General features: G+C 39.3%; 3 protein-coding genes across 3 annotated transcripts; 2 read left to right on the plus strand and 1 right to left on the minus strand.

The window, feature by feature from the left end:
• Positions 1-331: 331 nt before the first annotated feature.
• LOC146660697 (uncharacterized) lies at positions 332-3,986 on the plus strand. The gene is made up of 3 exons (XM_085420683.1): positions 332-440; positions 535-684; positions 969-3,986. The coding sequence occupies exon 3, from the start codon at positions 2,610-2,612 to the stop codon at positions 3,303-3,305; it is 696 nt and encodes a 231-aa protein (XP_085276809.1). The 5' UTR covers positions 332-440; positions 535-684; positions 969-2,609; the 3' UTR covers positions 3,306-3,986.
• Positions 3,987-7,592: 3,606 nt separating this feature from the next.
• Positions 7,593-14,535, plus strand: rab38b (RAB38b, member of RAS oncogene family). The gene is made up of 3 exons (XM_085420684.1): positions 7,593-7,993; positions 9,532-9,809; positions 11,198-14,535. The coding sequence occupies exons 1-3, from the start codon at positions 7,765-7,767 to the stop codon at positions 11,345-11,347; spliced, it is 657 nt and encodes a 218-aa protein (XP_085276810.1). The 5' UTR covers positions 7,593-7,764; the 3' UTR covers positions 11,348-14,535.
• A 486-nt stretch (positions 14,536-15,021) lies between these two features.
• Positions 15,022-22,198, minus strand: bach1b (BTB and CNC homology 1, basic leucine zipper transcription factor 1 b). The gene is made up of 5 exons (XM_085420685.1): positions 21,976-22,198; positions 21,589-21,838; positions 19,577-21,052; positions 18,412-18,618; positions 15,022-18,309 (listed from the first exon to the last, which is right to left on the minus strand). The coding sequence occupies exons 2-5, from the start codon at positions 21,820-21,822 to the stop codon at positions 18,079-18,081; spliced, it is 2,148 nt and encodes a 715-aa protein (XP_085276811.1). The 5' UTR covers positions 21,823-21,838; positions 21,976-22,198; the 3' UTR covers positions 15,022-18,078.
• Positions 22,199-23,412: the final 1,214 nt, after the last annotated feature.

Raw genomic sequence — 23,412 nt, forward strand, 5'->3', positions numbered from 1 at the left:
GCATATATTTCACATTACTTGTGGTTTCATCAGAGCACTCAGTCTCTGCCAATCTCAGCAGTTATTTACTCAGCAAATCCAAGTAAGAACGAAAAGAACACATCTAGGAGCTCTGCTAAAAGACAGTTTTCTTTTTCATATTGTCTCATAACACACGACACAACACACTCTTCTGTTCAGCGGAAGGGATGTTGTGATCACAACACTGGCAGAAGACATATTACAAAAATGTGCTTTTCACATCACTCAGTTGATTTTTTTTAAATTCTTTTTTTTTTACGTTTTTTGTGTGATCAACAAATCTAATTAATCTCATGTTTTCCTCAATAGATGACATTAAAATAACGTGTGATGTGAATGGCACTGTTGAAGTCCAAAATGGAGAAAATGTGACAATTCGCTGCACATCATTTCCAAACACACAGTACAGATGGACCAAGGTAAAGGAAACTTGGAATTTGAAACTGAATTTAACTCTGACTTCTTTTCAAAATAAAAGGTTTTTATGTGCTACATAATCATGCTTTGCCCCAGAATGATGAAGTGTTGTCAGAGACTGAATCTCTGGAGCTCTGGTGGGTGACTGATGCTAATGCAGGGATTTATACACTGACTGTCAACACAGGAAGCAAACGTGTGCGCAAAGAGTTTGTGGTCACAGTGCAACCACAAGTTTGAAGACAGGTGAGCGTCTTCAGTTCGTTGCTGCTCCTTGCCTCTTTGTGTCATAATAAATGACATTTAAACTATAAAATCAAAGCCTCAAGTCAAAACGGGTAAAAGTCTTACTATCTGTTCATTTAAATGTCCTATGCCTGCTTACATTGGTTTTTCTGTGAAAGACAAAAAATAGTGATATCTGTCAAAATAGCCAATAGATGTGCATACAATACCTGTACATGCTTTATAGATTCAAGTAACTGTCTAACAAAGCCACAAGTCAATATTTGTGCTCTGTCTCTTCCTAGGATGGATCTACCACCTCCTTTCAATCTCCCTCCAGCTTTAGTCAAGTATACAGCTGCAAGGTAGAGCAAGACTACAACAGAGCCTTTCCCCATCTTTGACACAGATTCAAATATGAAATATGTCAGTTCATTAGCTGAAAAGTGAAGTAATAGTAGAGTAGGGTTTAAACCATGTCTTCTCTACTAATTAGAAACCAGTACAAACCAGAAGTTTTGCAAATGTAGCTCTGTCTAAAGGTGTTTTCAGGATTTTTTTTTTTTTTTTTTTTTTTTTTTTTGAATGAGGTGGCAATTGTTGATTTATTTTTGTGTATATAGCTTTGCAGTTGTAGCTGTTGATGATTTCAATTACTTTTAATTTTAATATATTTCTCAGTACCTTGAGCTATAAACCAACAATTAAATAAAATACAAGTACATAAAACCTGAGTAAATAATCCTGTATATGCTCTGATCCAATTTCCACAATTGTTCTTTTTTTTTTATTATTATTATTATAATTTGTATTTCTGATTTACTAAGTTTTACAGACCAATAAACCACAAATGCTACATTTCTGCAACATATAAATTCTTCATATAGAAACATTACGTGGACAAAAGTATTGGGTTACATCACTTAATCTCTAATTCAGGTGTTTTCAGTCCCATTGCCACAGGTCAGTGGTGGAACTGAAAAATTTTATATGTGGGGCAAGATGTCTAGGCAGAGTGGCACATACCTCTTTAGAGTAGTATGTGAAAACCCCCCACATGGAGTCAACAAAATATCCACAAAAACACTTTAAAATTATTTATTGTATAATTATCTCTTCTGAGAAAAACAAAGGCTACAAGAGGCTTTTGGACAAACAAGCAATTAGCTTTGCAACTATTTTAGCCATATTATTTTAGGTCTGATGTTTGTGCCATTTTTGTAAATACGTGTGAGCAATAAATGATCAAAAACCAGGAATATGATGGATATTGTTTTTAAGAATTTAACCTTCTCTGTATTTTGTTATTTTGTTTTATGGCTAGACAGAAAGCTAAATAGTATCCTGTTTTGTCAATGCTAAGCAGGCTGCAGCTGTACTCTGCAAAGGGGTCAAACAGCAATACAAAGGGAAATTAAAACTATACACTTGTAAAGTTAAATAAAAGTTTTGTCATTGTAATATTTTGAAGCAACATAAAGCTCTGCATTTGCTCAGTATGTGAAAACTCTAAAAGGCTGTGCTAAGAAATGCAGAGGGTTGGTGTGACAGAGGAGGACGTTAGCAGCCAGAATAAGGAGTAGATGATTGGTCTGTGCAGCGCTGACGCTTTTAGTAAATCAGGGCTTTAAATTCTATAACCAAGTAAAGATATTAGTGCAGGCATTGCAAAATATTAATGCAGTAGTACCAGGATTCTCTTTCTCAGGGGATGAACTGATTTAATCTCAAGCAGGCCCAGGCTCTTCCAGCAGCCACCGGGCCCAGGCTCTTCCAGCAGCCACCGGGCCCAGGCTCTTCCAGCAGCCACTAGGCCCAGGATCCTACTGCTCCACCAGGCCCAGGATCCTCCAGCAGCCACTGGGCCCAGGATCCTCTAGCAAGGCACCAACAAGTAAATCAACAGTGACAAGACGGTGAACGGAGCGAGCAAGACAACAAGCTCAATGGGGCCTAAGAGAACACCGATCGCCGATGAAATTGAGGACATCAAAAAGTCATTGGACTTTCTAACTGAGGAAACATCGGCTATCAAGCTACAACAGAAATATATCCTAGACTTAGTCGAGGAAATAAGGTCGCTACGTAACCAGAATGCAGAGAAGGAGAAACGGATTGTCTATCTGGAGAGCAGGGTCGCGGACCTGGAGCAATATACCAGAATGAACGACGTGATCATCACAGGGCTGTACATAAAACCCCGGTCATATGCTCGGGCTGTGACTTCTGGCAGTAAAGAGGAGCAAGGAGATCTGGATGGGAGCTCTGCGGAGCAACAAGTAGCTGGTTTCTTGCAGTCGAAAGGGATCGACCTGGACTGTAATAACATCGAGGCATGCCACCCCTTGCCCAGGAGAAATGCTAGTGATAAACCAGCTATCATCATAAGATTTGTAAACAGGAAACACAAGAATGCACTGCTGAAGCAGGGGAGGAAACTAAAAGGATCGAACGTCTACATGAATGACCATCTAACCAAATCCAATGCTGACATAGCGAAGAAAGCAAGATACCTAAAGAAACTGGGTAAAATTCAGAACACCTGGACTGCAAACTGTAAAATATTTATAAAGCTCAACGGTACACCGGAGGAAGCCAAGGTGCTGGTCATCAAATGCATCCAGGATCTGGAAAAATATTAACAGGTCACTTGACTACAAAGGCAAGGAGCGGGACAAACAATCTACAGTCATCAAAGCAGGTAATAGAAGACAACAACGGAAGCTAAAGCGTAACGTATTCAAGGATGAAACAATCAATTAATTCATTATCTGGGAATTATACATTGCTACCACAAAGGATTGCTAATCAGGAGATAAATTCACCAGTAAACACGGAATACAAAACACACTTCACAGAGCAGGACATTGATCCAGAACTGAACTTTTTTAACATCAAAAATACCTGCTACTATCATACTGAAGAACAATTCAACAAAACTGTCAAGGTCGACGGCAAAATATCTATAATCCACTTTAATAGTAGAAGTTTATATGCAAATTTTCACAAAATAAGGGAATATTTAAGCAAATTTACACATCCATTCAGTGTGATTGCAGTATCTGAAACATGGATTAATAAACAGAAAGGAGAGGACTTTGTAATAGATGGATTAAATCTTACAAATAGAAAGAATAAGAATGGCGGTGGTGTGGCCTTGTTTGTGGATAAAAATTTAAAATACAAGATGGTAGAAAAAATGACGGTGGCGGTAGATAATATATTAGAGTGTGTAACAATAGAAATTAGTATGGGAAAAGAGAAAAATGTCATTGTAAGCTGTATATATAGAACACCAGGTTCTAATATTGAAATTTTTAAGGAGTGGGTAGATAAAACATTCATTAGGACAAATCAAAAAGTCATGTTCATTTGTGGGGATTTTAACATAGATCTACTAAATCCAAACAAGCAGAGAGCGACAGAGGAATTTATTAATACAATGTATAGCTTGGGACTTTTTCCAGTGATCACTAAGCCTAGCAGGATTACAGCACAGTCGGCAACCCTAATAGACAATATATTTACTAATGAAATAGAAAATAGAACCATAAGTGGTCTCCTAATTAATGACATCAGTGATCATCTACCTGTTTTTATAGTGTATAACAGCAATTACAGGAAGGTTAAACAGCAAAACACAATAAAATACAAACGAGTGAGAACAGAAGAGTCAATAAACGCATTCAAAAGTGATTTACTCAAGCAAGAATGGGAGATGCTGTATAAGGAAAAAAATATTGATAAAGCTTATGAGATTTTTATAGGAAAATTTAAACTGTTATATAATAGTCATTGCCCGGTAAAGAAATATAGTAAAAAACAAAAATATGCAGAGTGCCCATGGATTACAAAAGGATTGCAAAATGCATGTAAGAAGAAAAATACCTTATACAGAGAATTTATAATGAACAGAAGCACAGAAGCTGAAAATAAATATAAGAAATATAAAAATAAATTAACGAGTATTTTAAGGTCATGTAAAAAGGAATACTATGAAAAATTACTGATTATGAATAAAAATAATATTAAAGGGATCTGGAAAACATTAAATACCATCATCAAAAAGGGCTCGGGGCAGGCAGACTATCCTTCGTATTTCGCAAATAATGATAGAAATATTACTAATATGAGAGATGTAGTAAATGAGTTCAATAAATTCTTTGTAAGTGTTGGGCCAGACTTGGCTGAAACAATTCCTGATATAACAGATTCTGTAGAGAAAGAAACTAGACTCATTGACCGCAATCCTCATTCAATGTTCTTAACGGTGGTGGAAGAAATGGAAATCATTGATATTGTTGGGAAATCACAAACAAAAAACTCTACAGACTCTGACGACATTGATATGGAAATCGTTAAGAGAGTGATAGAGGGCATTTCCAAACCCTTAACACACATTTGCAATTTGTCCTTACAAACTGGTACATTCCCAAAACAAATGAAAACAGCTAAAGTAACACCAATGTTTAAAAATGGTGACAGACACCAATTCACAAATTATAGGCCTGTCTCTCTACTTTCTCAATTTTCAAAAATACTGGAAAAAGTCTTTAGTAATAGACTTGACAAATTTATAGATAAACACAAAATAATAAGGATAGTCAGTATGGTTTCAGATCAAATGGATCAACATCATTGGCATTAATGGAACTGATCGAAAATATCACCAACAATATAGATAAAAGACAATGTATAGTTATTGACCTAAAAAAAGCTTTTGACACAATTAATCATGACATATTACTTGATAAACTGGAGTACTACGGCATTAGAGGAGTGGTGTTAGAATGGGTAAAGAGTTATTTGAGAGACAGGCAGCAATTTGTGAAAATTGGGGAATATCAATCAGAGTGTATGGACATTGTTTGTGGAGTTCCGCAGGGGTCAGTATTGGGACCAAAGCTGTTTATCCTCTATATCAATGATATATGCAGAACATCAGATATACTACAGTTTATTCTATTTGCAGATGATACAAATATTTTTTGTGCTGGAGAGAACTTACAGCAGCTTTTGGAAATTGTCACACAAGAAATGATTAAACTGAAAACATGGTTTGATAGAAATAAGCTATCATTAAATTTGGAAAAAACTACATTTATGTTATTCGGAAATTGTAAAAAAGATGCAGGAGCAAAATTATTAGTAAACAATGTTGAAATAGAGCAAGTTTCGGATACAAAATTTCTGGGTGTGATAATAGATAACAAAATCTGCTGGAAACCTCACATAAAGCATATACAAGCCAAACTCTCAAGAAGCATCTCCGTACTAAGTAAAGTTAAATATTTTTTGCCTTCCAAATCACTCCGGGTACTTTATTGTTCACTTATATTGCCATATTTGGAATACTGTGTGGAAATTTGGGGAAACACATATAAAACTGCACTTCAACCAATATGTAAAATTTAAAAAAAAAGCAATCAGGATGATTAATAAAGCAGGATTTAGAGACCATACTAACATCATGTTTTTGAAATTAAAAATACTGAAGTTTATGGATGTTATAAAATATAAAACTGCAAAAATTATGTACAAGGCCAGATACAATATGTTACCAGGAAATATACAGAGGATGTTCTATGACAGAGAAGGAGACTATGAATTGAGGGGGAAATTGAATCTAAGGATTCTTAAAGCACGGTCAAAGGTTAAAACCTTTTGTGTCACTATTTATGGGGTAAAACTGTGGAATAGTTTTACTATAGATCTACAGCAATGCTCAGGAATTAGTAAGTTCATGAAAATACTTCGAAAACTGATTTTGGAAGAATATGATACCGATAAAGATGATCACCCATTGTATGTATAAAAATATCAAATTATATCAATCACGGTAGCCAAGTTTATATAGGTTCTCCTCGTGTATCGTGTGGAGTATGTGATGATGGGAATTAGGTGAATTATGTGGGATCAATAAGATGTTGAGCAGGGGTAGGAATTAATAAGTATGTTCATACTTCTTCCTACTCCTTTTCAGACCAAACATTGTTACATTATGTCAGACGATTTTGTTTTATTTCATTATATATTTTTTGTTTATCTGAACACATACGTGTGTGTGTGTGTGTGTGTGTATATCTACATATATATTCGTATCTGTAAATGAAAATATATGTAGTGTGTATATATTGTTTTTTGTTTTATATGTCTGAAACAAATAAAGATAAAATACAATACATAATTTTTTTTATTTTTTTTATTTTGAGCCTCCTATGCATACTGCTATAAAAATGCAAACATATATTTCTTGGCTGAGCTCACGCACAGGCATTTGATGATTCTCACACTCCTCCAGACTATTTTATATTCACACAATAACATAATGTGGCTTGAAGGCATGAGGGCTGGGTTTGCAGGAACATATGTACAGTAGATTCACAGTCTCACTGCATATGCATCCATGTAGATCCTATTAAAGCATTTAATATTATTGCATCCATTGTATACTTCTGCAACCAACCTAAGTACGTATATGCCAGCACTTGTTTTTGTTTGTTTTATTCCCCCAGAGAACAGATAGCAACTACCCAAACAGATGAATATCCAATTCAAATGTGGTTCAAATTTGAAGTTACAGAATAAATCCGTTTCTGTTAACTGGCTAAAACTAATCACTAAGAGTATTTTTGATACAGACTCACTTATCCACCTCTGCTCCTTGGCTGGTCCATGTTTAGAACACCGTGATGTTCTCAATTAAAAGTTATCCTCAGTTACCCTACCGCAATACAAAACGGTACCAGTGTCTGTTGTGTAATTTTTGTTTTCTTTAAGAGCAAGATTCGGGTATTGCTCTTGTTAGTGCTTATAGTTTCGTTAATATTTAACGGTCAGACGAACTTGTGATGCCAGCACGTAAACGGTTAACCCGTTGTATAAAGGGGCAGTACAGACACTCGCAAAGTCTTGTTACTTCACTGACGTCTCCTCAGAGTGGCGAGGCGAGGTCACAAGTTCCCAAACACAGCCCCACAGCAATCACACACTCCCGCCACAGGGAGGGCGGAGAAAGACGCGCAGGAGACCAGGGGAACGCACTCGAGCCAGGTCAGAGTTACTGAAAACTGCTACCGCTGCTGAGCTCTGACAGGTGGGATGACCAACTATCCTTCACACTCCAATGGTATGCAGAGTCTACGGAAAGAGCACCTGTATAAGGTGCTGGTCATCGGAGACCTGGGGGTCGGGAAGACTTCCATCATCAGGCGCTACGTCCACCACACCTACTCCACTAATTACCGGGCTACGATCGGAGTTGACTTCGCCCTGAAAGTGTTAAACTGGGATTCAGAGACGGTGCGGCTCCAGCTGTGGGACATTGCAGGTAGGGCAGTGAAGAAGCTGAGTGTGTGTTACGTGTTGTATCTGTCTGTAGGTGTGACAGCAGGCCAAATAAATTGGCAACTTGCTTTTCCTCCACAAAAGTTTATGGCGGGTGTAAGGGATCTGTATTATACGCCGTTTACACCATTTTCCCTCCTTTTGGTATTTTAAAATATGAAATGTAAAAGAACTAGTGGAGGAAGAAAAAGTTAGAAAATTTGTAGCAGTGCTGCTTAGTTCCCGAAAAAAAGATCCTTTGGGTAGATAACACTTATCTTCTAAGTGACAACGAGGCATGACTCTTCTATATTTATGAAACGTTCACAACATAGAGATGCACTGTCACTGTGGAGAGCTGGTATCTGACACAACCCACGTTCTCTCTCTCTCTCTCTCTCTCTCTGACACACACACACTGCTTAGACAAGACCAGCACACTGTTGTTCAGTCATTCATTTAAGGTATGATGTTGCATCATGTGATTAGAGCCATGTGAGGGAGATTTAAAGGAGTTACAGGAGTGTTTTGTAGCCCTAATAAAAAACAAAACCACCTTACTCAGTCACAACGAGCAAAGTGAGACACACACAGAGGTACATGCCTTATGGGTTTAATTTTTCTTCATTAAATTAAATGATTATGTCAGGGTCAAGTAAATATAGTAAGTCACATCTGATTTAGTTTGTCTACCTGGTTGAATTAATCCAGATGGGCAGATAGGCACTGAGGAGTGAAACATTAATCCTCTTTTCATCATGCGGGGAATACATTTCATATGCTTTGATTGGAAGTCATGCAAAACTTTAAAGCGCACCCTAGGCTTACTGAATGACAGTTTGTCAAGTGACAAATGTGACACGTCTGTCTGTGACTTCTCTTACACAATGGCAATTATTTATATACAGCCTTGCACGAAAGGAGGAAGCTATCAATTTCCCCTTACTTATGATGGTAAATGGCAACACTTTGTCTTTCTCAGAGAGCTTTTATTAAAGCCAGAAGTGGCCTCTCATCCATCCATTAGTATTAACTTTTCTGCTGAGAGGACATTTCCTGCACAGCAAGCAGGATGCACACACCTACGCGCTCTGTTCCGGACCAACAAGTCAAATTAGACCGCATCACGCATCTCTGAGGGAATGTGTTGTTAACAGCTAACCTGCTCCTCTAATTTTCATTTCTTGCACAAGCTCAGATGAACCCACGTACATCCACGTGCATACATCTTCCATATAGACTTTTCACATGCGTACAGGGATAAATGCTGTTTTAACCTACTTGCAAATTGCATGTCTAAATTAAGCAAATCAAGCAGTCACATTGGCCATATGTTTATGTGCAACATGATGGTAAGACTACAGGAATGTGCTGTTTCATGGGAATGCAGGCACTGCTGACTGCAGTCAGCTGTATTAGTTGTTTTGCTGCAAACATGCAGGAAGAACAATGAAAATCTGTCATTGGATCTGATGCCGGCAACAACAACGCTGTCTTACGAATGAATGAATCTCCGTGTTTGTCTGTGTTTGTGAATCACAGGTCAGGAGCGTTTTGGGAACATGACACGAGTGTACTACCGTGAAGCCATGGGGGCCTTCATAGTGTTCGACGTGACACGGCCAACAACCTTTGAGGCTGTCGTTAAGTGGAAAGAAGATCTGGATTCTAAATTAATGCTGGCTAATGGAAAGAGCATCGCCACCGTGCTGCTGGCCAACAAGTGTGACCAGGGCAGGGAGCTGACCAACAATGGCATTAAAATGGACCAGTTTTGCAAGGACCACGGCTTTGTCGGTTGGTTTGAGACTTCTGCCAAGGTGCGACCAAAGTACAGTTATAATACGTTTGCTACAGTTTGCTAGTCATTTCCGAAGTATGGAATGAAACAGATTCTTAAACAAACACAGAACATACCTCATTTTCCTAACATCATATAACAGACACACCCTTCCTATTGGAAGTCTTTTTAAGCTGTTATAGTTCCCATCTCTCCCACCAACATGTAGCCACAGCTTCCCTGCATCCTTCTCCACCAGCACCATAGCACCCAACTGTAAGCCCTGGGGGATATTGACTCATCTCTCCCTAATTTTACATATAATATATTAGCAGGGAATAATGAGCCAAGAGCCTAGATGCCAAATGCTGACTATATTGTGCTCCTTTAATCAATCAGTCATTTTAAAATAGTCTTATCTGACTGAAACAGAGATTTATTTATTTTTTAGCTTTGTTCCTAAGTGTCAGAAGAGAAGCCAAGCTAAGGTAATCAGTTGCTTCCCAGAGCAACCATTAAAGAAACATACAACCCCGAGCAAGAGTGCATCTAGGGATACTTCTCAAAATATAAGCACTGTTTAGGATTGAAAGAATCCCAGCCATCTCTGAGTCACACTCTGGTCACTTTAGTCAGAAATGATCATCTCCATAGAGCTAACTGGGCTTTTATATGCTCATGAGATACATTTACAGTGCAGGGTTAGAAGAAATTCCATAATTTATTGTTAACTGTCTGGTGTTCAAAAACTCCCACATCCTACGGGGAGTTCTGCTTCCAATCAAAACCCCACTGTTTTCAGTTCTGTTCTTGAGTGGGCATTATAAAACCTCAGTTTGATGACATATACATTTTCTACCTGCTTAATGTGCTGGATAATTTGTGTTTTAGGCACCATATAATTTGCTGTAGTTATGATATACATGCATTTGGTGTTCTGCGATCTTGACCATTTAAATTACTAGGTTTAAATAAAATGTTCACGCTCAGTACTCGGTGTGTTTGTCGACATTTCCAGAAGAACGCCGTAAAATTGTTTTACTTTTATGCTGCTGCATAGAATTCTGCTAATATCGCATGCACTTACACATCTGCTGTTGACACTGACGTGTTGGAGCTGCTTGTGGCATCAAGACTCGACATTCTGAAAGGTCAAAGTTTATAAGGTGCAGATTTGCCCAGAAGTGTCAGAGGTAGACTATACAAACAGATGTACCCACTCCTTATGTGGAGCAGCCAGAAGAACGTTTACTGCATTTATTTAAAGACGTACATACATGATGGTGTTTCTGTGACGGTAAAAGCAGTCCGATCGGTCACATTTTTAAAGGTGGGATCATGTAAATGCTTCTAATGCTCTGTTAGTGTTCTGACACAAGGTTAACAAAACTGGGACGTTGTTTTAATGAGTTCTTCTCTCTCATATAGGACAATCTCAACATCAGTGAAGCTGCAAACTTCCTAGTCAAGCACATCATGGCCACAGAAAACGACATCCTGAAAACTGTGGTACCCGACACAATCTCTCCGCAGCTCAAGTCCAACAGGCAGATGAGCTGCTCTGGCTGCTTGAAATAATGAAAGGACAGATCAGTGTGAGAACTGAAAAAGAATGGATGCACAGCAGGACTAAGAGGCAAAGCCATCTGAATCTTACAAGGAAAGGGGAGCAGTGGTGGTGTGTACTATGAAACGATTGGAACAGTTTAGGCTCTTTGGTCCAAACTAGAGTTGAACATTTTAGTTTGTTGCGCTTTTGAGGAGCAAACCAAAGCTTGCAGACTGAAGTCACTTGAAGTTGCTCATTTATTTAACACTTTTTGTTGTAACGTGCCATGCTGCGAGTGTGAAGTTTCTGCCGGAATAATGAAATAACACTGCTGTCTGTGCTTTTCGTCACGATGTGGTGTGTTGAGCCAGAGAGCATAGACACAAATCTCTGGTCATCTCTGCCTATTTTTTTTTTTAACCTAATTAAATTTTTACTCTTACAACAACAGCTCGCTTTGGAAAAACACTGGCAACATCTTCACCTCATGAATGGTATGAAAGTTCTCCCGATACGCTTGATGCAACACACCCAAAGGACTCAATGCAAATACACATCTTTAATTTTATTCTGCACTAGCCAAAGAAAACAGTACTGACCTCTTTCAGAGGATCCCATTTATTTATTTATTTTTTTTGCTATTTTCTAATGATGTGAAATTTTCACTTTTTAAAAAATAAATAAAAAAAATCAAATAGGTTGTTTATATAATTAACACAAACATCCTGGAGCCTGCTTGGTGTAAACAGACTTTTATGGCCATGGAACAGACGTGCTGGAGCAATTCAAGTTTATGTGGTCAAAGATTTCCCAGACATATGTCTTTGTCAATAGTAGGGGAGTGGTTGTCATACTGCTAAACACTGGGTTTTAGGCTTATAACATCTAAATGGTAAATGGACTGCTTTGTTATTGATCTCTCACAGTGCCTTACACTACAAGCTACACTCACATAGCATCTTACTCGCAAGGACAGTTCAGTTCATTTCAGCTGGAGCCGTGGACCAAACCATCAGTTTCCGATTACCAAAACTTCACAGTGTTAGTTTGGCCCACGCTACCTCCTGAGTCACACTTTTATCAGAAGTGATTATTAAGTGTCTGTGTATGTAATTTTTCTTCATCAGAACCTAACCCCTTGTATCCATGGTAACTGGAGTCTTTTTGGAGTATCCTCCAACATCTTTGTGAAGCTATTTCTCTCTCTTTGCAGGCACACATCAACGCTCATACCCATATAGGCAGGTTTCTGTAATCTCTGCATCCTTGTTCCTGTTCTCCTCTTCTTTTTATTGTTTCACTGTGTTTTTTACTCGCTTAGCTATTTGAAGTTTTTCTTTTGTATGTTTTCTGCTTTTTTTTTTTTTTTTCCTTTTGCTTGCTTCTATTCTTTGATTTACATTTTATACATTAGGTACATTATGCAGATACTGTATACAGCATCTTCTACATACTGTGGGATTTAGTACTTAACCTGATTGTCCAGTTGCCTTGCATTGAGCCTGCTCCTGTGTACTACTTGCTAGTATTAGCCTCTCAATTCATGCCATTCTTTTTCTTCTTCTTCTTCTTCTTCTGTGAATTAAGACATAAATTTAAGTTAGCTCTCATATCCTGATCTGGATCAGCCCACTAATCTGGATTAAATTAATTGTTTGGTTTGTTGGCATTTCTGCAAATGTACTATGAGAGGTTGCTTTCATAGCTGACTGAGGTTTATATGGCAGTGTCATGTGGTAGTGTGAGTTTTTATTGGTTATTTACAGCTTGCATAAGGGTGGATTTAAACAAGGGCCTCTCCACAGAAAAATGTCACATTTTTTAGCTCATCATGAGAGCGTCTAAATATCACGCATCTCTCATATGATATCAGAATGGCAGCGTTACACTTTACAGGCACAGGAAAATGTGCTGTGAGAAGTCATTGTATGGTGTGTTTGAGAAGCAAAGAAAGACTTAACATCCCTTCTTTAGTTGTTATGCTGTGTGCAGATTGTACTTGTGTATTTATTTTAAAGCTGTGAAATCAGTTAACACATATAAACCATGTTATCTGTTTTTCTAACACTTTCATAAAACTTCATAAAACAATGATTTTATTCATCCACTTTAACCTGGAACAAACATTTATTTTCTGATCACTCTGAGGACCACTGTAAGACAGTGAACAGAAAATCAGTGTCTAACTTTTATTAGTTTAATAAAAATTATACACTGAGTTTGTGTGTGTGTGTGTGTGTGTGTGTGTGTGTGTGTGTGTGTGTGTGTGTGTGTGTGTGTGTGTGTGTGTGTGTGTGTGTGTGTGTGTGTGTGTGTGTGTGTAAAAGGCTGAATCAGGACTCTAAGATTCTCATAAGGAAGCCACATGATTGTTGATTAATCTCTGCCCGAGGGTTTAGAAGATTAGGTCATCTGCTTGTGGCATGTTAAGGCATCCTTGCCAAGAAAGCATCAAAGCATTTTAGAGCTCAGTCATCTGAAAACCATCAAGTTGTATTTTGACGAAACAGGATTTCCAGAAAAGTGACAAAGGACAAAATAAGATAAAGAAAGTCACTGGGCTACCATGTGCTTCCAGCCAGAAGAGGTTCAGTTGTCTTTTGTCTATAAATCTGCGGATCAGCAATCTAGGGATGGAAATGTATTTTTCCAAAGGATAAACACCCATTTGATCTTTTGTTGTTGTTGTTATTTAAATTTTTATTTGGAATCAGGGGTGTACATGCTATTCACACCACAACAGCTTTCACATTATAATTTTCTTTGATAACACATGTAAACCCAACATCAATGAAGAAAGTAAGTAAATAAGGTAATATTAACATAACTTTGAGGAGGTTAGCAAGTAGAGAGCGGAAGTATCTGCTCTAAATGATAATACATCGTCAATCCAGGATCCCAAGACTTAAACATTACTCCTTTTCCTTTCCTTTCCTTTTCCTGTCTTAAAATAAATGTCAGCTTCTCAATCATGTAAATGTCGTGAACTACAATAATCCAGTTTTTCACCATTTTCTTGTCGGAGTCAATTAAATTTTGTACAGATATTTGTTTTCGAACTCATCCAGTGTATCTGCTCTTAAACGTAAATATAAGATCTCAAAAGAAAAGGGGACTGTTATCTTAAATATTCTTCCTATAGCTATCTTTAGCTGAGACCAGTGTTGCTGGAGTTGTGGGGAAGTCCAAAACACATGAAAATGGTTTGTATTTTTTTCTCTATGAAACCTCCAGCAACACAATTCTTTATTTAGGAAACTACTTTGTGCAGGTGTCCTGAAAAATCTTATGTTCTCCAATTGATGTTCTGACGGTGATGGTGAAGAGGATTGTCTAACTCTGGAAGGCTGTAACATCTAAATCATAATTTTCATATTTATACCATTCATTTGACCCTTCTTGTGCTGTCTTGTGCTGTCAGGGGGCAGGATAGAAACACAGCATGGCATTTCTGTCACTTAGGATGCTTAAGATCCCAAATCAAACCAGAAAAATATCCGCAAATAGCAAAACAGCCCTCGACTGTAAACAGGTCAGGGTTTGTTTTTTCCTTTAATTTGTCACCAATCTGTAAATGAATCACTGAAAAGCTGTTTGAGGTTATTAGTCACAAAATATGGCATACAAAATAAAACAAATGGCCATTTTTATTTCATTCTCTGTTTATTCTTAAAGTTTAAACTCACTGTGTGATGAGAGATGGGGTAGATTTAACTCTTGATTTCTGGAATTTGGAATCATGAGCACATTAAGGCACACTGTGTGGCTCTTGGGCTCTGCCAAAGATCCACCTACAGAAAATGCCCATATATTCTCTGTGAGACAGGAAGAGAGAGAAGGTGGTAGTAAGAGAAGATCGAAGAGACACTTAAATGTTACAGCAACAAAAGGTTACCAAGGAGTCAGTGCAGGTAAACCAACAGACACGCTGAAGTTGTCATCACAACTGCTTTAAAAAAAACATTTAAACATTTCACACTGATTAAAACAGATCACTCTGTACTTTATTAGCACACAATCAGCTACCTTAATTAATCTCATGTGACAAGTTTGATAAATCAGTTACGAGTATGGAGATCATAAAAATGACTTGGTCTGATGATCTGACAGTGCCTTTCTCCCTGTGGTCACTGCCAAGAATTGTTCATGTGGAGCCACCTCTTGTAACGTTAGGCACATTGCAGCTGCTTTTACTTCAAGACTCAGATACCAGTTAGTGACCGAGAAGTGAAACAGTTCATATGAATTACATTTGTATTTTTATACAAATCCTAAACTTTACTTGCAATAAACTGGGGTCGTAAACAAATATGACTCATTCAGTGCATTTCCAAGCTGTCCAATTTCTGCAGACAAAGAGAAAGAAAGAAAGAAAAGTGCAGCCACTCGAGAATGACTGGATTTTGAACTTAATCACATTTCGTGAAATCTTTCCCAGGCTTAGGACCACCTGCTTTAAGGTGATTTCCTCATCTTTAAGCCCTTGGAACTTATCGTTTGTCGGTTCCCACCCAATCAATTTGGCCAAATTAACCCACTTGACCTTTTGCACCCATTTTGATACATTCTTTCACCCTGAGTAAGCTGTGAGAATGACTGTTATTGCTGCAATTAAAAAACCTTGGTGTAGTGTTATCGTGCTGTTTTTGCTCACATAAAAGAAAACTAAGAGATGACATAAAGACGCTGCTAATTAAATCAGCCTCCTGACAGAGAAAAAAGGGGGGAAAGGGGCAGTGATGAAAGAGGCGAAAACAAAGGAAGATCAGGCAGGAGATTAAAAAGCACAGAGGTGAGACAAAGTGGTAGAGATTGTTAATATTAGTCCCTTTAAATTTGTAGACAATGTAGTGTAGTAATAAATCATTAATATGTCTGTCCAATTTGAAAGACGAGTCCTCTGAAGACCCCGTAAGCTCAGCTATCTGTCATACATGCTAAGAAATATTACATCTCATTAACGTTACTGATGTTTTCCGGGATTAAAAGTGAAGGACAAAGAAACATATTTTACTGTTTGGGAAACTTTATGCTTCTTTATTCAGTTTAATATTGGGGTTTTTTTGGTTTGTTTTTACATATGGTCTAAAAATAAGAAAAATCGGGAATGCACTTGCAAAAGTTCATAGAAAGAAACGGTACTTTTGGAACATGGCTTAAAAAACACACAATCAATAGAAGAGCTCAATGTAGTACAAACACATACTGCCACTAGAGGGCAATACGCACCTAAGTTATCACGCATTTCTTGTGCAGTGTGCAGTCAGCTTGAAAGAGAAAGCAAAGGATTGTTTTGTCATCGTCCCTCAAAGCTTACTGTCATCAAAAACACAGTGTGGTTACTCAGCATATCTGATTTACACTATTGTTCAAATCACATTTTACACTAATCAGTTCAAGTCCAGCTACGTTCAGGTGATTATTATGAGTGACAACAATTTCATAAATGCAAACATATAATAACAGCAAATAGTGAACAGAAAAACCAGAAGAGTAGCTGCAAAGCAACAAATGCTAAACACTACAGAAAGCAGATTAATAAACGGAATGCTGAATAGAGGGAAAAAAAGTGCAGTTGCTAGAATAAAGTCTAAAAGACAACCATAAAACAGTTTGTACATCTGAATCTATCACTGCGTTATTTATTGCGTGCTTATTGATCTTTTCCAATAATTTAGATACGAACGATAAAGATAACTTTATCGGCTGTGGATAACTTACAATATTTCCATTTAGTGAAAGGTTAGACAAACATGGAGGCTGGTTCAATCATTTTAATTCCACCCTTTCCTCAGACGGGCGTGCTTTGTTCACGCAGTGGAGCTAAAGACTCAGCTAAAATTCCTGAGGTGTGTTTCACTGAGTTACAGTAAAACTGTGAGAGGCGTTTGCAGTTTAAAAGAGCTGTGTCATTGTGGAATGCGGATGATATAAAACCACAATGACAGCCAGAAAACTGAGAGCCAGACAAAAAGTAAACATGCCACACTATGTCAAGTCCTTTTTGTTTTGTTAGTTGAGTTGCGTGGTTTTGGTGCAAAATGCTGATGTGTGTTTAACTCTGAGTAAGAGGGCTGAACCAACACCCTCGGCAAGAGGTAATTTTGGCCAAATAGTCTTGTTCACACCTGAGACCTGTGTTGTAAAGTATGTACACGTCATCCTGAGGTAGTCAGGCAGTGAGGCATGTTATAAATGTATGTCCCCATTCGGTTACAGTTAAAACTATAAATGTCTCCCTGACTGTGTTGCTTTGCTTCCCCAGACATTCAACTATAGTAAGCTATTTACAGTGTTAAAAAACCCCATCTGCTACAGCCATCGAAGGACTTCTAACCGGTGGACAATCGAAATGATTTTAAACACAAGGAACACATTCCCGCCCACTCGATATACATTTGGAAATCAAAGGGTAGTTAATAAAAAATGCAGTTGATTGTGGTCCTCTATTTGCAAATTAATTTTTCGATTACAATTAAAATCGTACTTGGCAAAGCCATTGCTTCATACTGGAGCTTGCACACAGGCCACAATACACAGTAAAGGCCCTCAGATAATGTATGAGAAGGGTTACAGTAAGGCTTCAAAATCAGTTTGAAATAAAAAACCTCAGGAGCCGCAGTCCTCTGACACCCTGTATCGCCACATCAGTGTGCTTGTTCTGTATCTAAAGTCAATGTTGTCCAGTGACTGTGTCCCTGCTGGAACTTCATGGAGCTTCCTCATTTGTCATATACTGTTCAACACCCACAGAGGACACCTATGGCTGGAGTGGCAACCCATGCTGTGAGAGAAGAGTGTCTGTGTGAGGACAGAAAGAGGACAGAGGGCAGTCTGGGGAGGTGTACTTGGCTAACACCTGCAGCTGCTCTGGCTGTAGATTTGCTTCACTGCAGACCCTCTGGCATAAAGCAGAAACACTGTGACACGTTTTCAACTTTAGCTGGCTCAACTGGCTCTTCTCCAGCATCAGTTTCTCCCTCTCCGTCTTCTGTGATACACATACACAAAACACACAATCCGATTAGCACGACCGAGAGCATCTTTTGGATAAATTTACTGATTAAAAAAAAACAAAACGAAACATACTTACCAGCTTGTTGATTTCACACTGCAGATTATATATGCAGTCCAGTTTTCTCTTGCGGCATCGCTGAGCTGCGAGGCGGTTTTTGCTGCGTCGTCTCATATCATGGACAAAGTCCAGCTGTTCACGCGTGAAGGCATGTTGCTTTAGCAGCTGCTGGAAGTCGTTTCGGCTCAGCTCCACTATCCAGTCTACAGAGAATGGCAGCTGCACCTGAAGAAACCCAGCAGGAAAAAAAAGAAGAAGAAAATGTTACATGACATCGTTTCTAAAATGAGACAAAGAGTGTTCCTTAATGACATACTTTTAAATCTTTACGCAACATCACAACACAGGACTGTCTCTGTTTGTCTTACAAGAGGCTTTGATAAATAAACAAAGAAAGCTGGAAGTTAGATAACACCCACAAAAAAACAGGATGGCACAGAAAAAACACAACTGTTTCTCTATTGGTATGAAATGATTACGGCCAGTGTGTATTTCTTATGGCTATGCATATTTTAATTTATCGAATTTAATTTAATTCATTTACTTTGTTTTTATTCAAAGTCCCTTGTGGGACTTCCTGTAAGTGGTGTAAACGGGTAAAAAAAGTGAACAAGGAGTTACATTTTTACCAAGGTGTTAATTGTTAACTCTAAAAACCTGCTGCTGCTAAACTGGGACAGGAAATATTGGAACAGTATCAGCCATGTACTGTTTTATCTACTATAAATAAAAGCTTTTCCTCTGAAATGACCTTAGCTTCGTCTGCACACTCACTGCCTTATTTGTCCAATCCGAGTGGTCAGCTTGGACTTGAGAGCTTCTTCAGACTTGTTGTTTGACTCACACTTATTACTAACTCAACAGGCTGAGCTGTGAATGTAAGCTAAACTGGACTCTGAACCAGCTGGTTGGACGCATATACACGGTCCCAACGCACACGCAGCTGGGTGAATTTTTAACCAGCCTCCACGGCAACTCTCCTTTCTGTTGCCTGAAAGCAAATTTGAATATGATAAAATGTGCCAAAAACTGGTATCTATAACAAGCACAGTGAAGTCACCCACAGGCAAGGTGGTGATGCTTCTCAAGGCACTGCAGTTTCTGAACAACGTGAACTACAGAAGAAGGTGTCGTGGCTAAGCAGGGCCGGACAGAGGAGAAGAGATTCATTTTAACTTCTCACCTGCCTGGCCCTCTCTATTGCGGAGGACTCGCTGTCTCCTTCCGTTTCTGTCTCCGAGTCGCCGTCCTCCCCCGAGTTAAAGGAGGACACACCTGACTGAGATGCCCCCTCACACTCAGACAGCCCTTCTCCTTTCCATGAATATTTCCTTTGGTCCAGATCCTGGAAAAGGGGACAGCTTGTTTTGGGGGTGTTATGCTTCGGCCACTCTAAAGATGTGCTCTGTGGGCATTGGGCCCCTATATTGGTGGGACATCCGCCCTTGGGGTCATGAAAGTTGAGCTGACAGTGGTCTATATCAGATCCCAGCTGCCGTGCCAGGCTCTCAGCCATTTCCTTCTCCGCAGTGATATTATTTACAGGCAAGGCTACTCTTCCATTTTTGCTTCCTTCTTTTCTTGCTTCTTGAAAGCCATTATCTACCCTCTTCCCCTCTCCCTCTATCTTATCCTCTGCCTTGTTTTGACTGGAGATTGGCCATCGTACAATAGGGCTTATTACTTCTTCAATGTCCATACAAAACCTTTCCTGCCTCAGTGGTCTACAGATTACAGGACCCTCATTCAAGGCCCTTTGAGGGCCATGGTGCAGCATTAACCCTGATGACCTCTCAGTCAGCACTGCGCTTGACTCTGAGGAGTCTGACTGGACACTGGATATTTCCAAGGAGGCGATTGCACTTGCACCCTCTAGCCCGTCGTCCATTTCAATATCATTCTCTCGTACTTTCTCGCTCCATTTGCCCCCTCCTTCATTTGTGTTCTTCTTAACCATAAGAGCTGTCGCTCGGCCCAAGCAGTTCTCTGTCTTCCCATCATTTATTTGAATTTTCCATGGCTCATCAGTCCCTCCTTTATTCTGTCTGTAGCCACTTAAGACTGAATTTCCAGAGATTTCAGTCTTAGTTTCATTCTTACTGTTTGCACTGCTGGAACACGGCAAGTCAGAGATGACACAGTCATTCCTGACCCCTGTTGTTTTGACCAGGCTCTTCTCTGTGACAGAAGCGTCCTTCCCGCAAGCTAGCTGGAACTTGCGATACTTTGGACACTGCATAAAACTGTCATTTGTTCCCTCAGCTACTAGTGCACTTGTGTCTGTGCTCTTCTGACTTCCCACTTTGTTGTTCACTGATTTGTTACAGTCCTGAACCACTTCCCGCTGGCATGATGACTCAGCAACTGGTTGTACTTCTTTTTCATCCAACAATACGCTGTCAGAGTCTGTGTTGCTGTTTTCCTCTGAAGGCGGCCGCTTGCTCTTCTCTTTACAACAGGTCTTTCTCTTGAATGGAGGAGGACCTTTGGTGGTGGTGGAGAGGAACTTAGGGAGCAGAAACTCAAAGCATCCCTCATCTAGGTCTTTGAAGCCAAGAATGACCGCCGAGTTTTGGATTTCTAGGACGTCCTCTTTTCCAAAGAGTAGTTTGGACGTGTAGGCAAACTTCAACAAGGGTTCAAAGCCAGTGACTGTCACCTGTAAAAGAGGTCAAATACATATTTTCTTTTAAAAAGAGCATGTTCTGCCTAATTCTGTACTTCCTGTAAGAGTAGACGATGAAGGGAAAAGTACTGTATGTCCACATGTGAAAATAGATTGATTTATGCCAACTAAAGAAGTTTCGGGAAATAAAAAGGATTAACTGTTAATATGATGACAGTCTCTGACTGTCTATGAAAGCAGGTTTTACTTGAATAAAAAAAGTACTCTAAGTCTGACTTTTTAACCAAAATTTAGCCACTAACCGGTTTGACCTGATCTTTCCTATATGGATTTGTCCACTGACGCCAGAGATTATATGTTGGCGCTTCCGTGCGTTTTAAAACAACAGTCGGTCTCATTTATTATTTAAAAAAACAACAACAAACAAATTCCCAACTCTGCGACTACCTGTGAGGAAACGAGCCTCACAAGCGCCTTTCTCACTTCACTTTCAGAAAACATTTTGTTATCGTGAGCTTGTGCATGTGTAATAATTTCGACCTCTGTGGCGTCACGACGTGATTTCTCACCTCTTGGGGAAGAGTGACGACCGCCCCATGTTGTGTGAATGAGGAGATCCTCTGCGCGAAGTACTCGCTACAGGAAGCGAGCACCGAGCGGTGGGCTCTGAAACTCTGGCCCTCCACCACTACCGTGACATCGCACAGCACGTCCCGCCGCCGCTGTTCGTCCAGGGAGCTCAGCACATGGGAGGAATGAGCGGTGGACTCGAATGTAAACACAGACGACCGTGGGGCAGACATGGCCACCGATAGATATCTGTTTGTACAGCAAACACACAGAGTCTCTCCGTCAGAGTTCACCAGTTCCCTTCTGTCACAACAACATGATATACTTTTAATGTTACTTCATAAAATACAACACAACCACAAACAAAGGAACGAAAGCATGCCTACCTTAGTCTTACTCTGGAGTAGATTTCCGCGCTGGTTAGGGTGTGTAACTAAGTCCCAGCAAGCTTAACACACATGTTTTTTCTACATGGAATGCTGTCTAACCGGACTATGTTTCCCATAAATCCTTATCGCGAGTCAGATACAAACGAAAATCTAAGCTTGACTCAGTCATATGGCCTGTGTGTGTGTGTGTGTGTGAGAGAGAGAGAGAGAGAGAGAGAGAGAGAGAGAGGAGGAGGGGGAGAGGCATAGAGGGAGTGTGCGTCTGTGTGCTTGCCTATGTGTGTTGTAACAACCCTGGGTGTATCAGAGCGGCGCTGACTCATGCACTCTTGCTGATAAAGGATGAGCAAGCAGTTTTCCCGTCCTTACCAAATCCCACCCTCAGATCTGTTTGGTAAACCAACAGCTTTGTTTCCTCAGAAAATCCTTTTATACACGTACCTTGAGCGGACAATTCACAGATTAAGGGGCAGGCTGGGAAGCGAAGCTCGTGTTTAAACAGGATATTGTTTTCCGTGTGTATCTTTGGCTTGAAGGTTACCTGGAGTTACTCAACCATTTGCATACACAGTGAATTATGAGACGCGGTTGTTGTAGAAAAAATAAAGCGTAAAGACAAACACCTCTTGGTGAAAAAAAGGGGAGGAGGGACTAATCTGACGGTTATTGTTTCCCAGCAGGTCCGTGTTGCTTCATAGCTGCAGTTTTTAAAAGCACCAAGTGTTTGTGTGAGCTCAGTGCAAATGCGTCTGTACCAGAGAGAGGCACAGAAAACCTTTGCTGGCAGGGGTACAGGAACTGAACAAATCAAAATCAAATCAAATCAAATCACTTTTTATTGTCACATCACATGTGCAGTTGTCACAGCTGTGCCTATTGCATTGCATTTTATTTTCATCATTGAAGTTACATGGCTCTACTTTAAGCATCACCACACGCCTTGTGTTTTACACTCCACTCCTGTTGGGTGTTTTTATGAATGACTTTAAATCTACTTTTTACTAGTTTATGGTAGGCTTTATGTTTGGTGTAAAATACTCTGCACCCTTATTGTGATATGTCTTAGAGGAGGGTTTCTTAAGTTTTTTTCTTCAGTGCCCAATTCTCTCACACACACACACACACACACACACACACACACACACACACACACACACACACACACACACACACACACACACACACACACAACAATTTCCATGAATCATTTGCAAAAAAAGAGAAGAAGATCCAGTCAGCAAAATGTTGTTTGGTTATTATCCCCCCCCCCCCCAAAAAAAAATCACATTAGTTTCACTTCATATTTTTCACCCACTTGTCTGTGTTCCATCCTCCAGTGGTTCCACACGGCACCTGTTTGAGCACCGCTGCCCCATATAATTACACATTATCATTATTATGCATCAAACAGTATCTGAATAGCTAATATAATTA

This window comes from Rhamphochromis longiceps, linkage group LG10 (genome assembly GCF_057381845.1).
Source record: "Rhamphochromis longiceps isolate RC_006_pf linkage group LG10, R_longiceps_female_GT1.1, whole genome shotgun sequence".
NCBI classification, from domain to species: domain Eukaryota; kingdom Metazoa; phylum Chordata; class Actinopteri; order Cichliformes; family Cichlidae; genus Rhamphochromis; species Rhamphochromis longiceps.

Bases quoted from the DNA above. Each gene is read 5' to 3' on its own strand.
- LOC146660697 (XM_085420683.1), top strand. From the start codon at position 2,610: ATGGGGCCTAAGAGAACACCGATCGCCGATGAAATTGAGGACATCAAA.
- rab38b (XM_085420684.1), top strand. From the start codon at position 7,765: ATGACCAACTATCCTTCACACTCCAATGGTATGCAGAGTCTACGGAAA. The intron at 7,994-9,531 runs GTAGGGCAGTGA...TGTGAATCACAG, and splicing joins CCAGCTGTGGGACATTGCAG to GTCAGGAGCGTTTTGGGAAC. The intron at 9,810-11,197 runs GTGCGACCAAAG...TCTCTCATATAG, and splicing joins GGTTTGAGACTTCTGCCAAG to GACAATCTCAACATCAGTGA.
- bach1b (XM_085420685.1), bottom strand. From the start codon at position 21,822: ATGTCTGCCCCACGGTCGTCTGTGTTTACATTCGAGTCCACCGCTCAT. The intron at 18,619-19,576 runs GTGAGAAGTTAA...GGGTTTCTTCAG, and splicing joins CAATAGAGAGGGCCAGGCAG to GTGCAGCTGCCATTCTCTGT. The intron at 18,310-18,411 runs GTAAGTATGTTT...TGTGTATCACAG, and splicing joins AGTGTGAAATCAACAAGCTG to AAGACGGAGAGGGAGAAACT.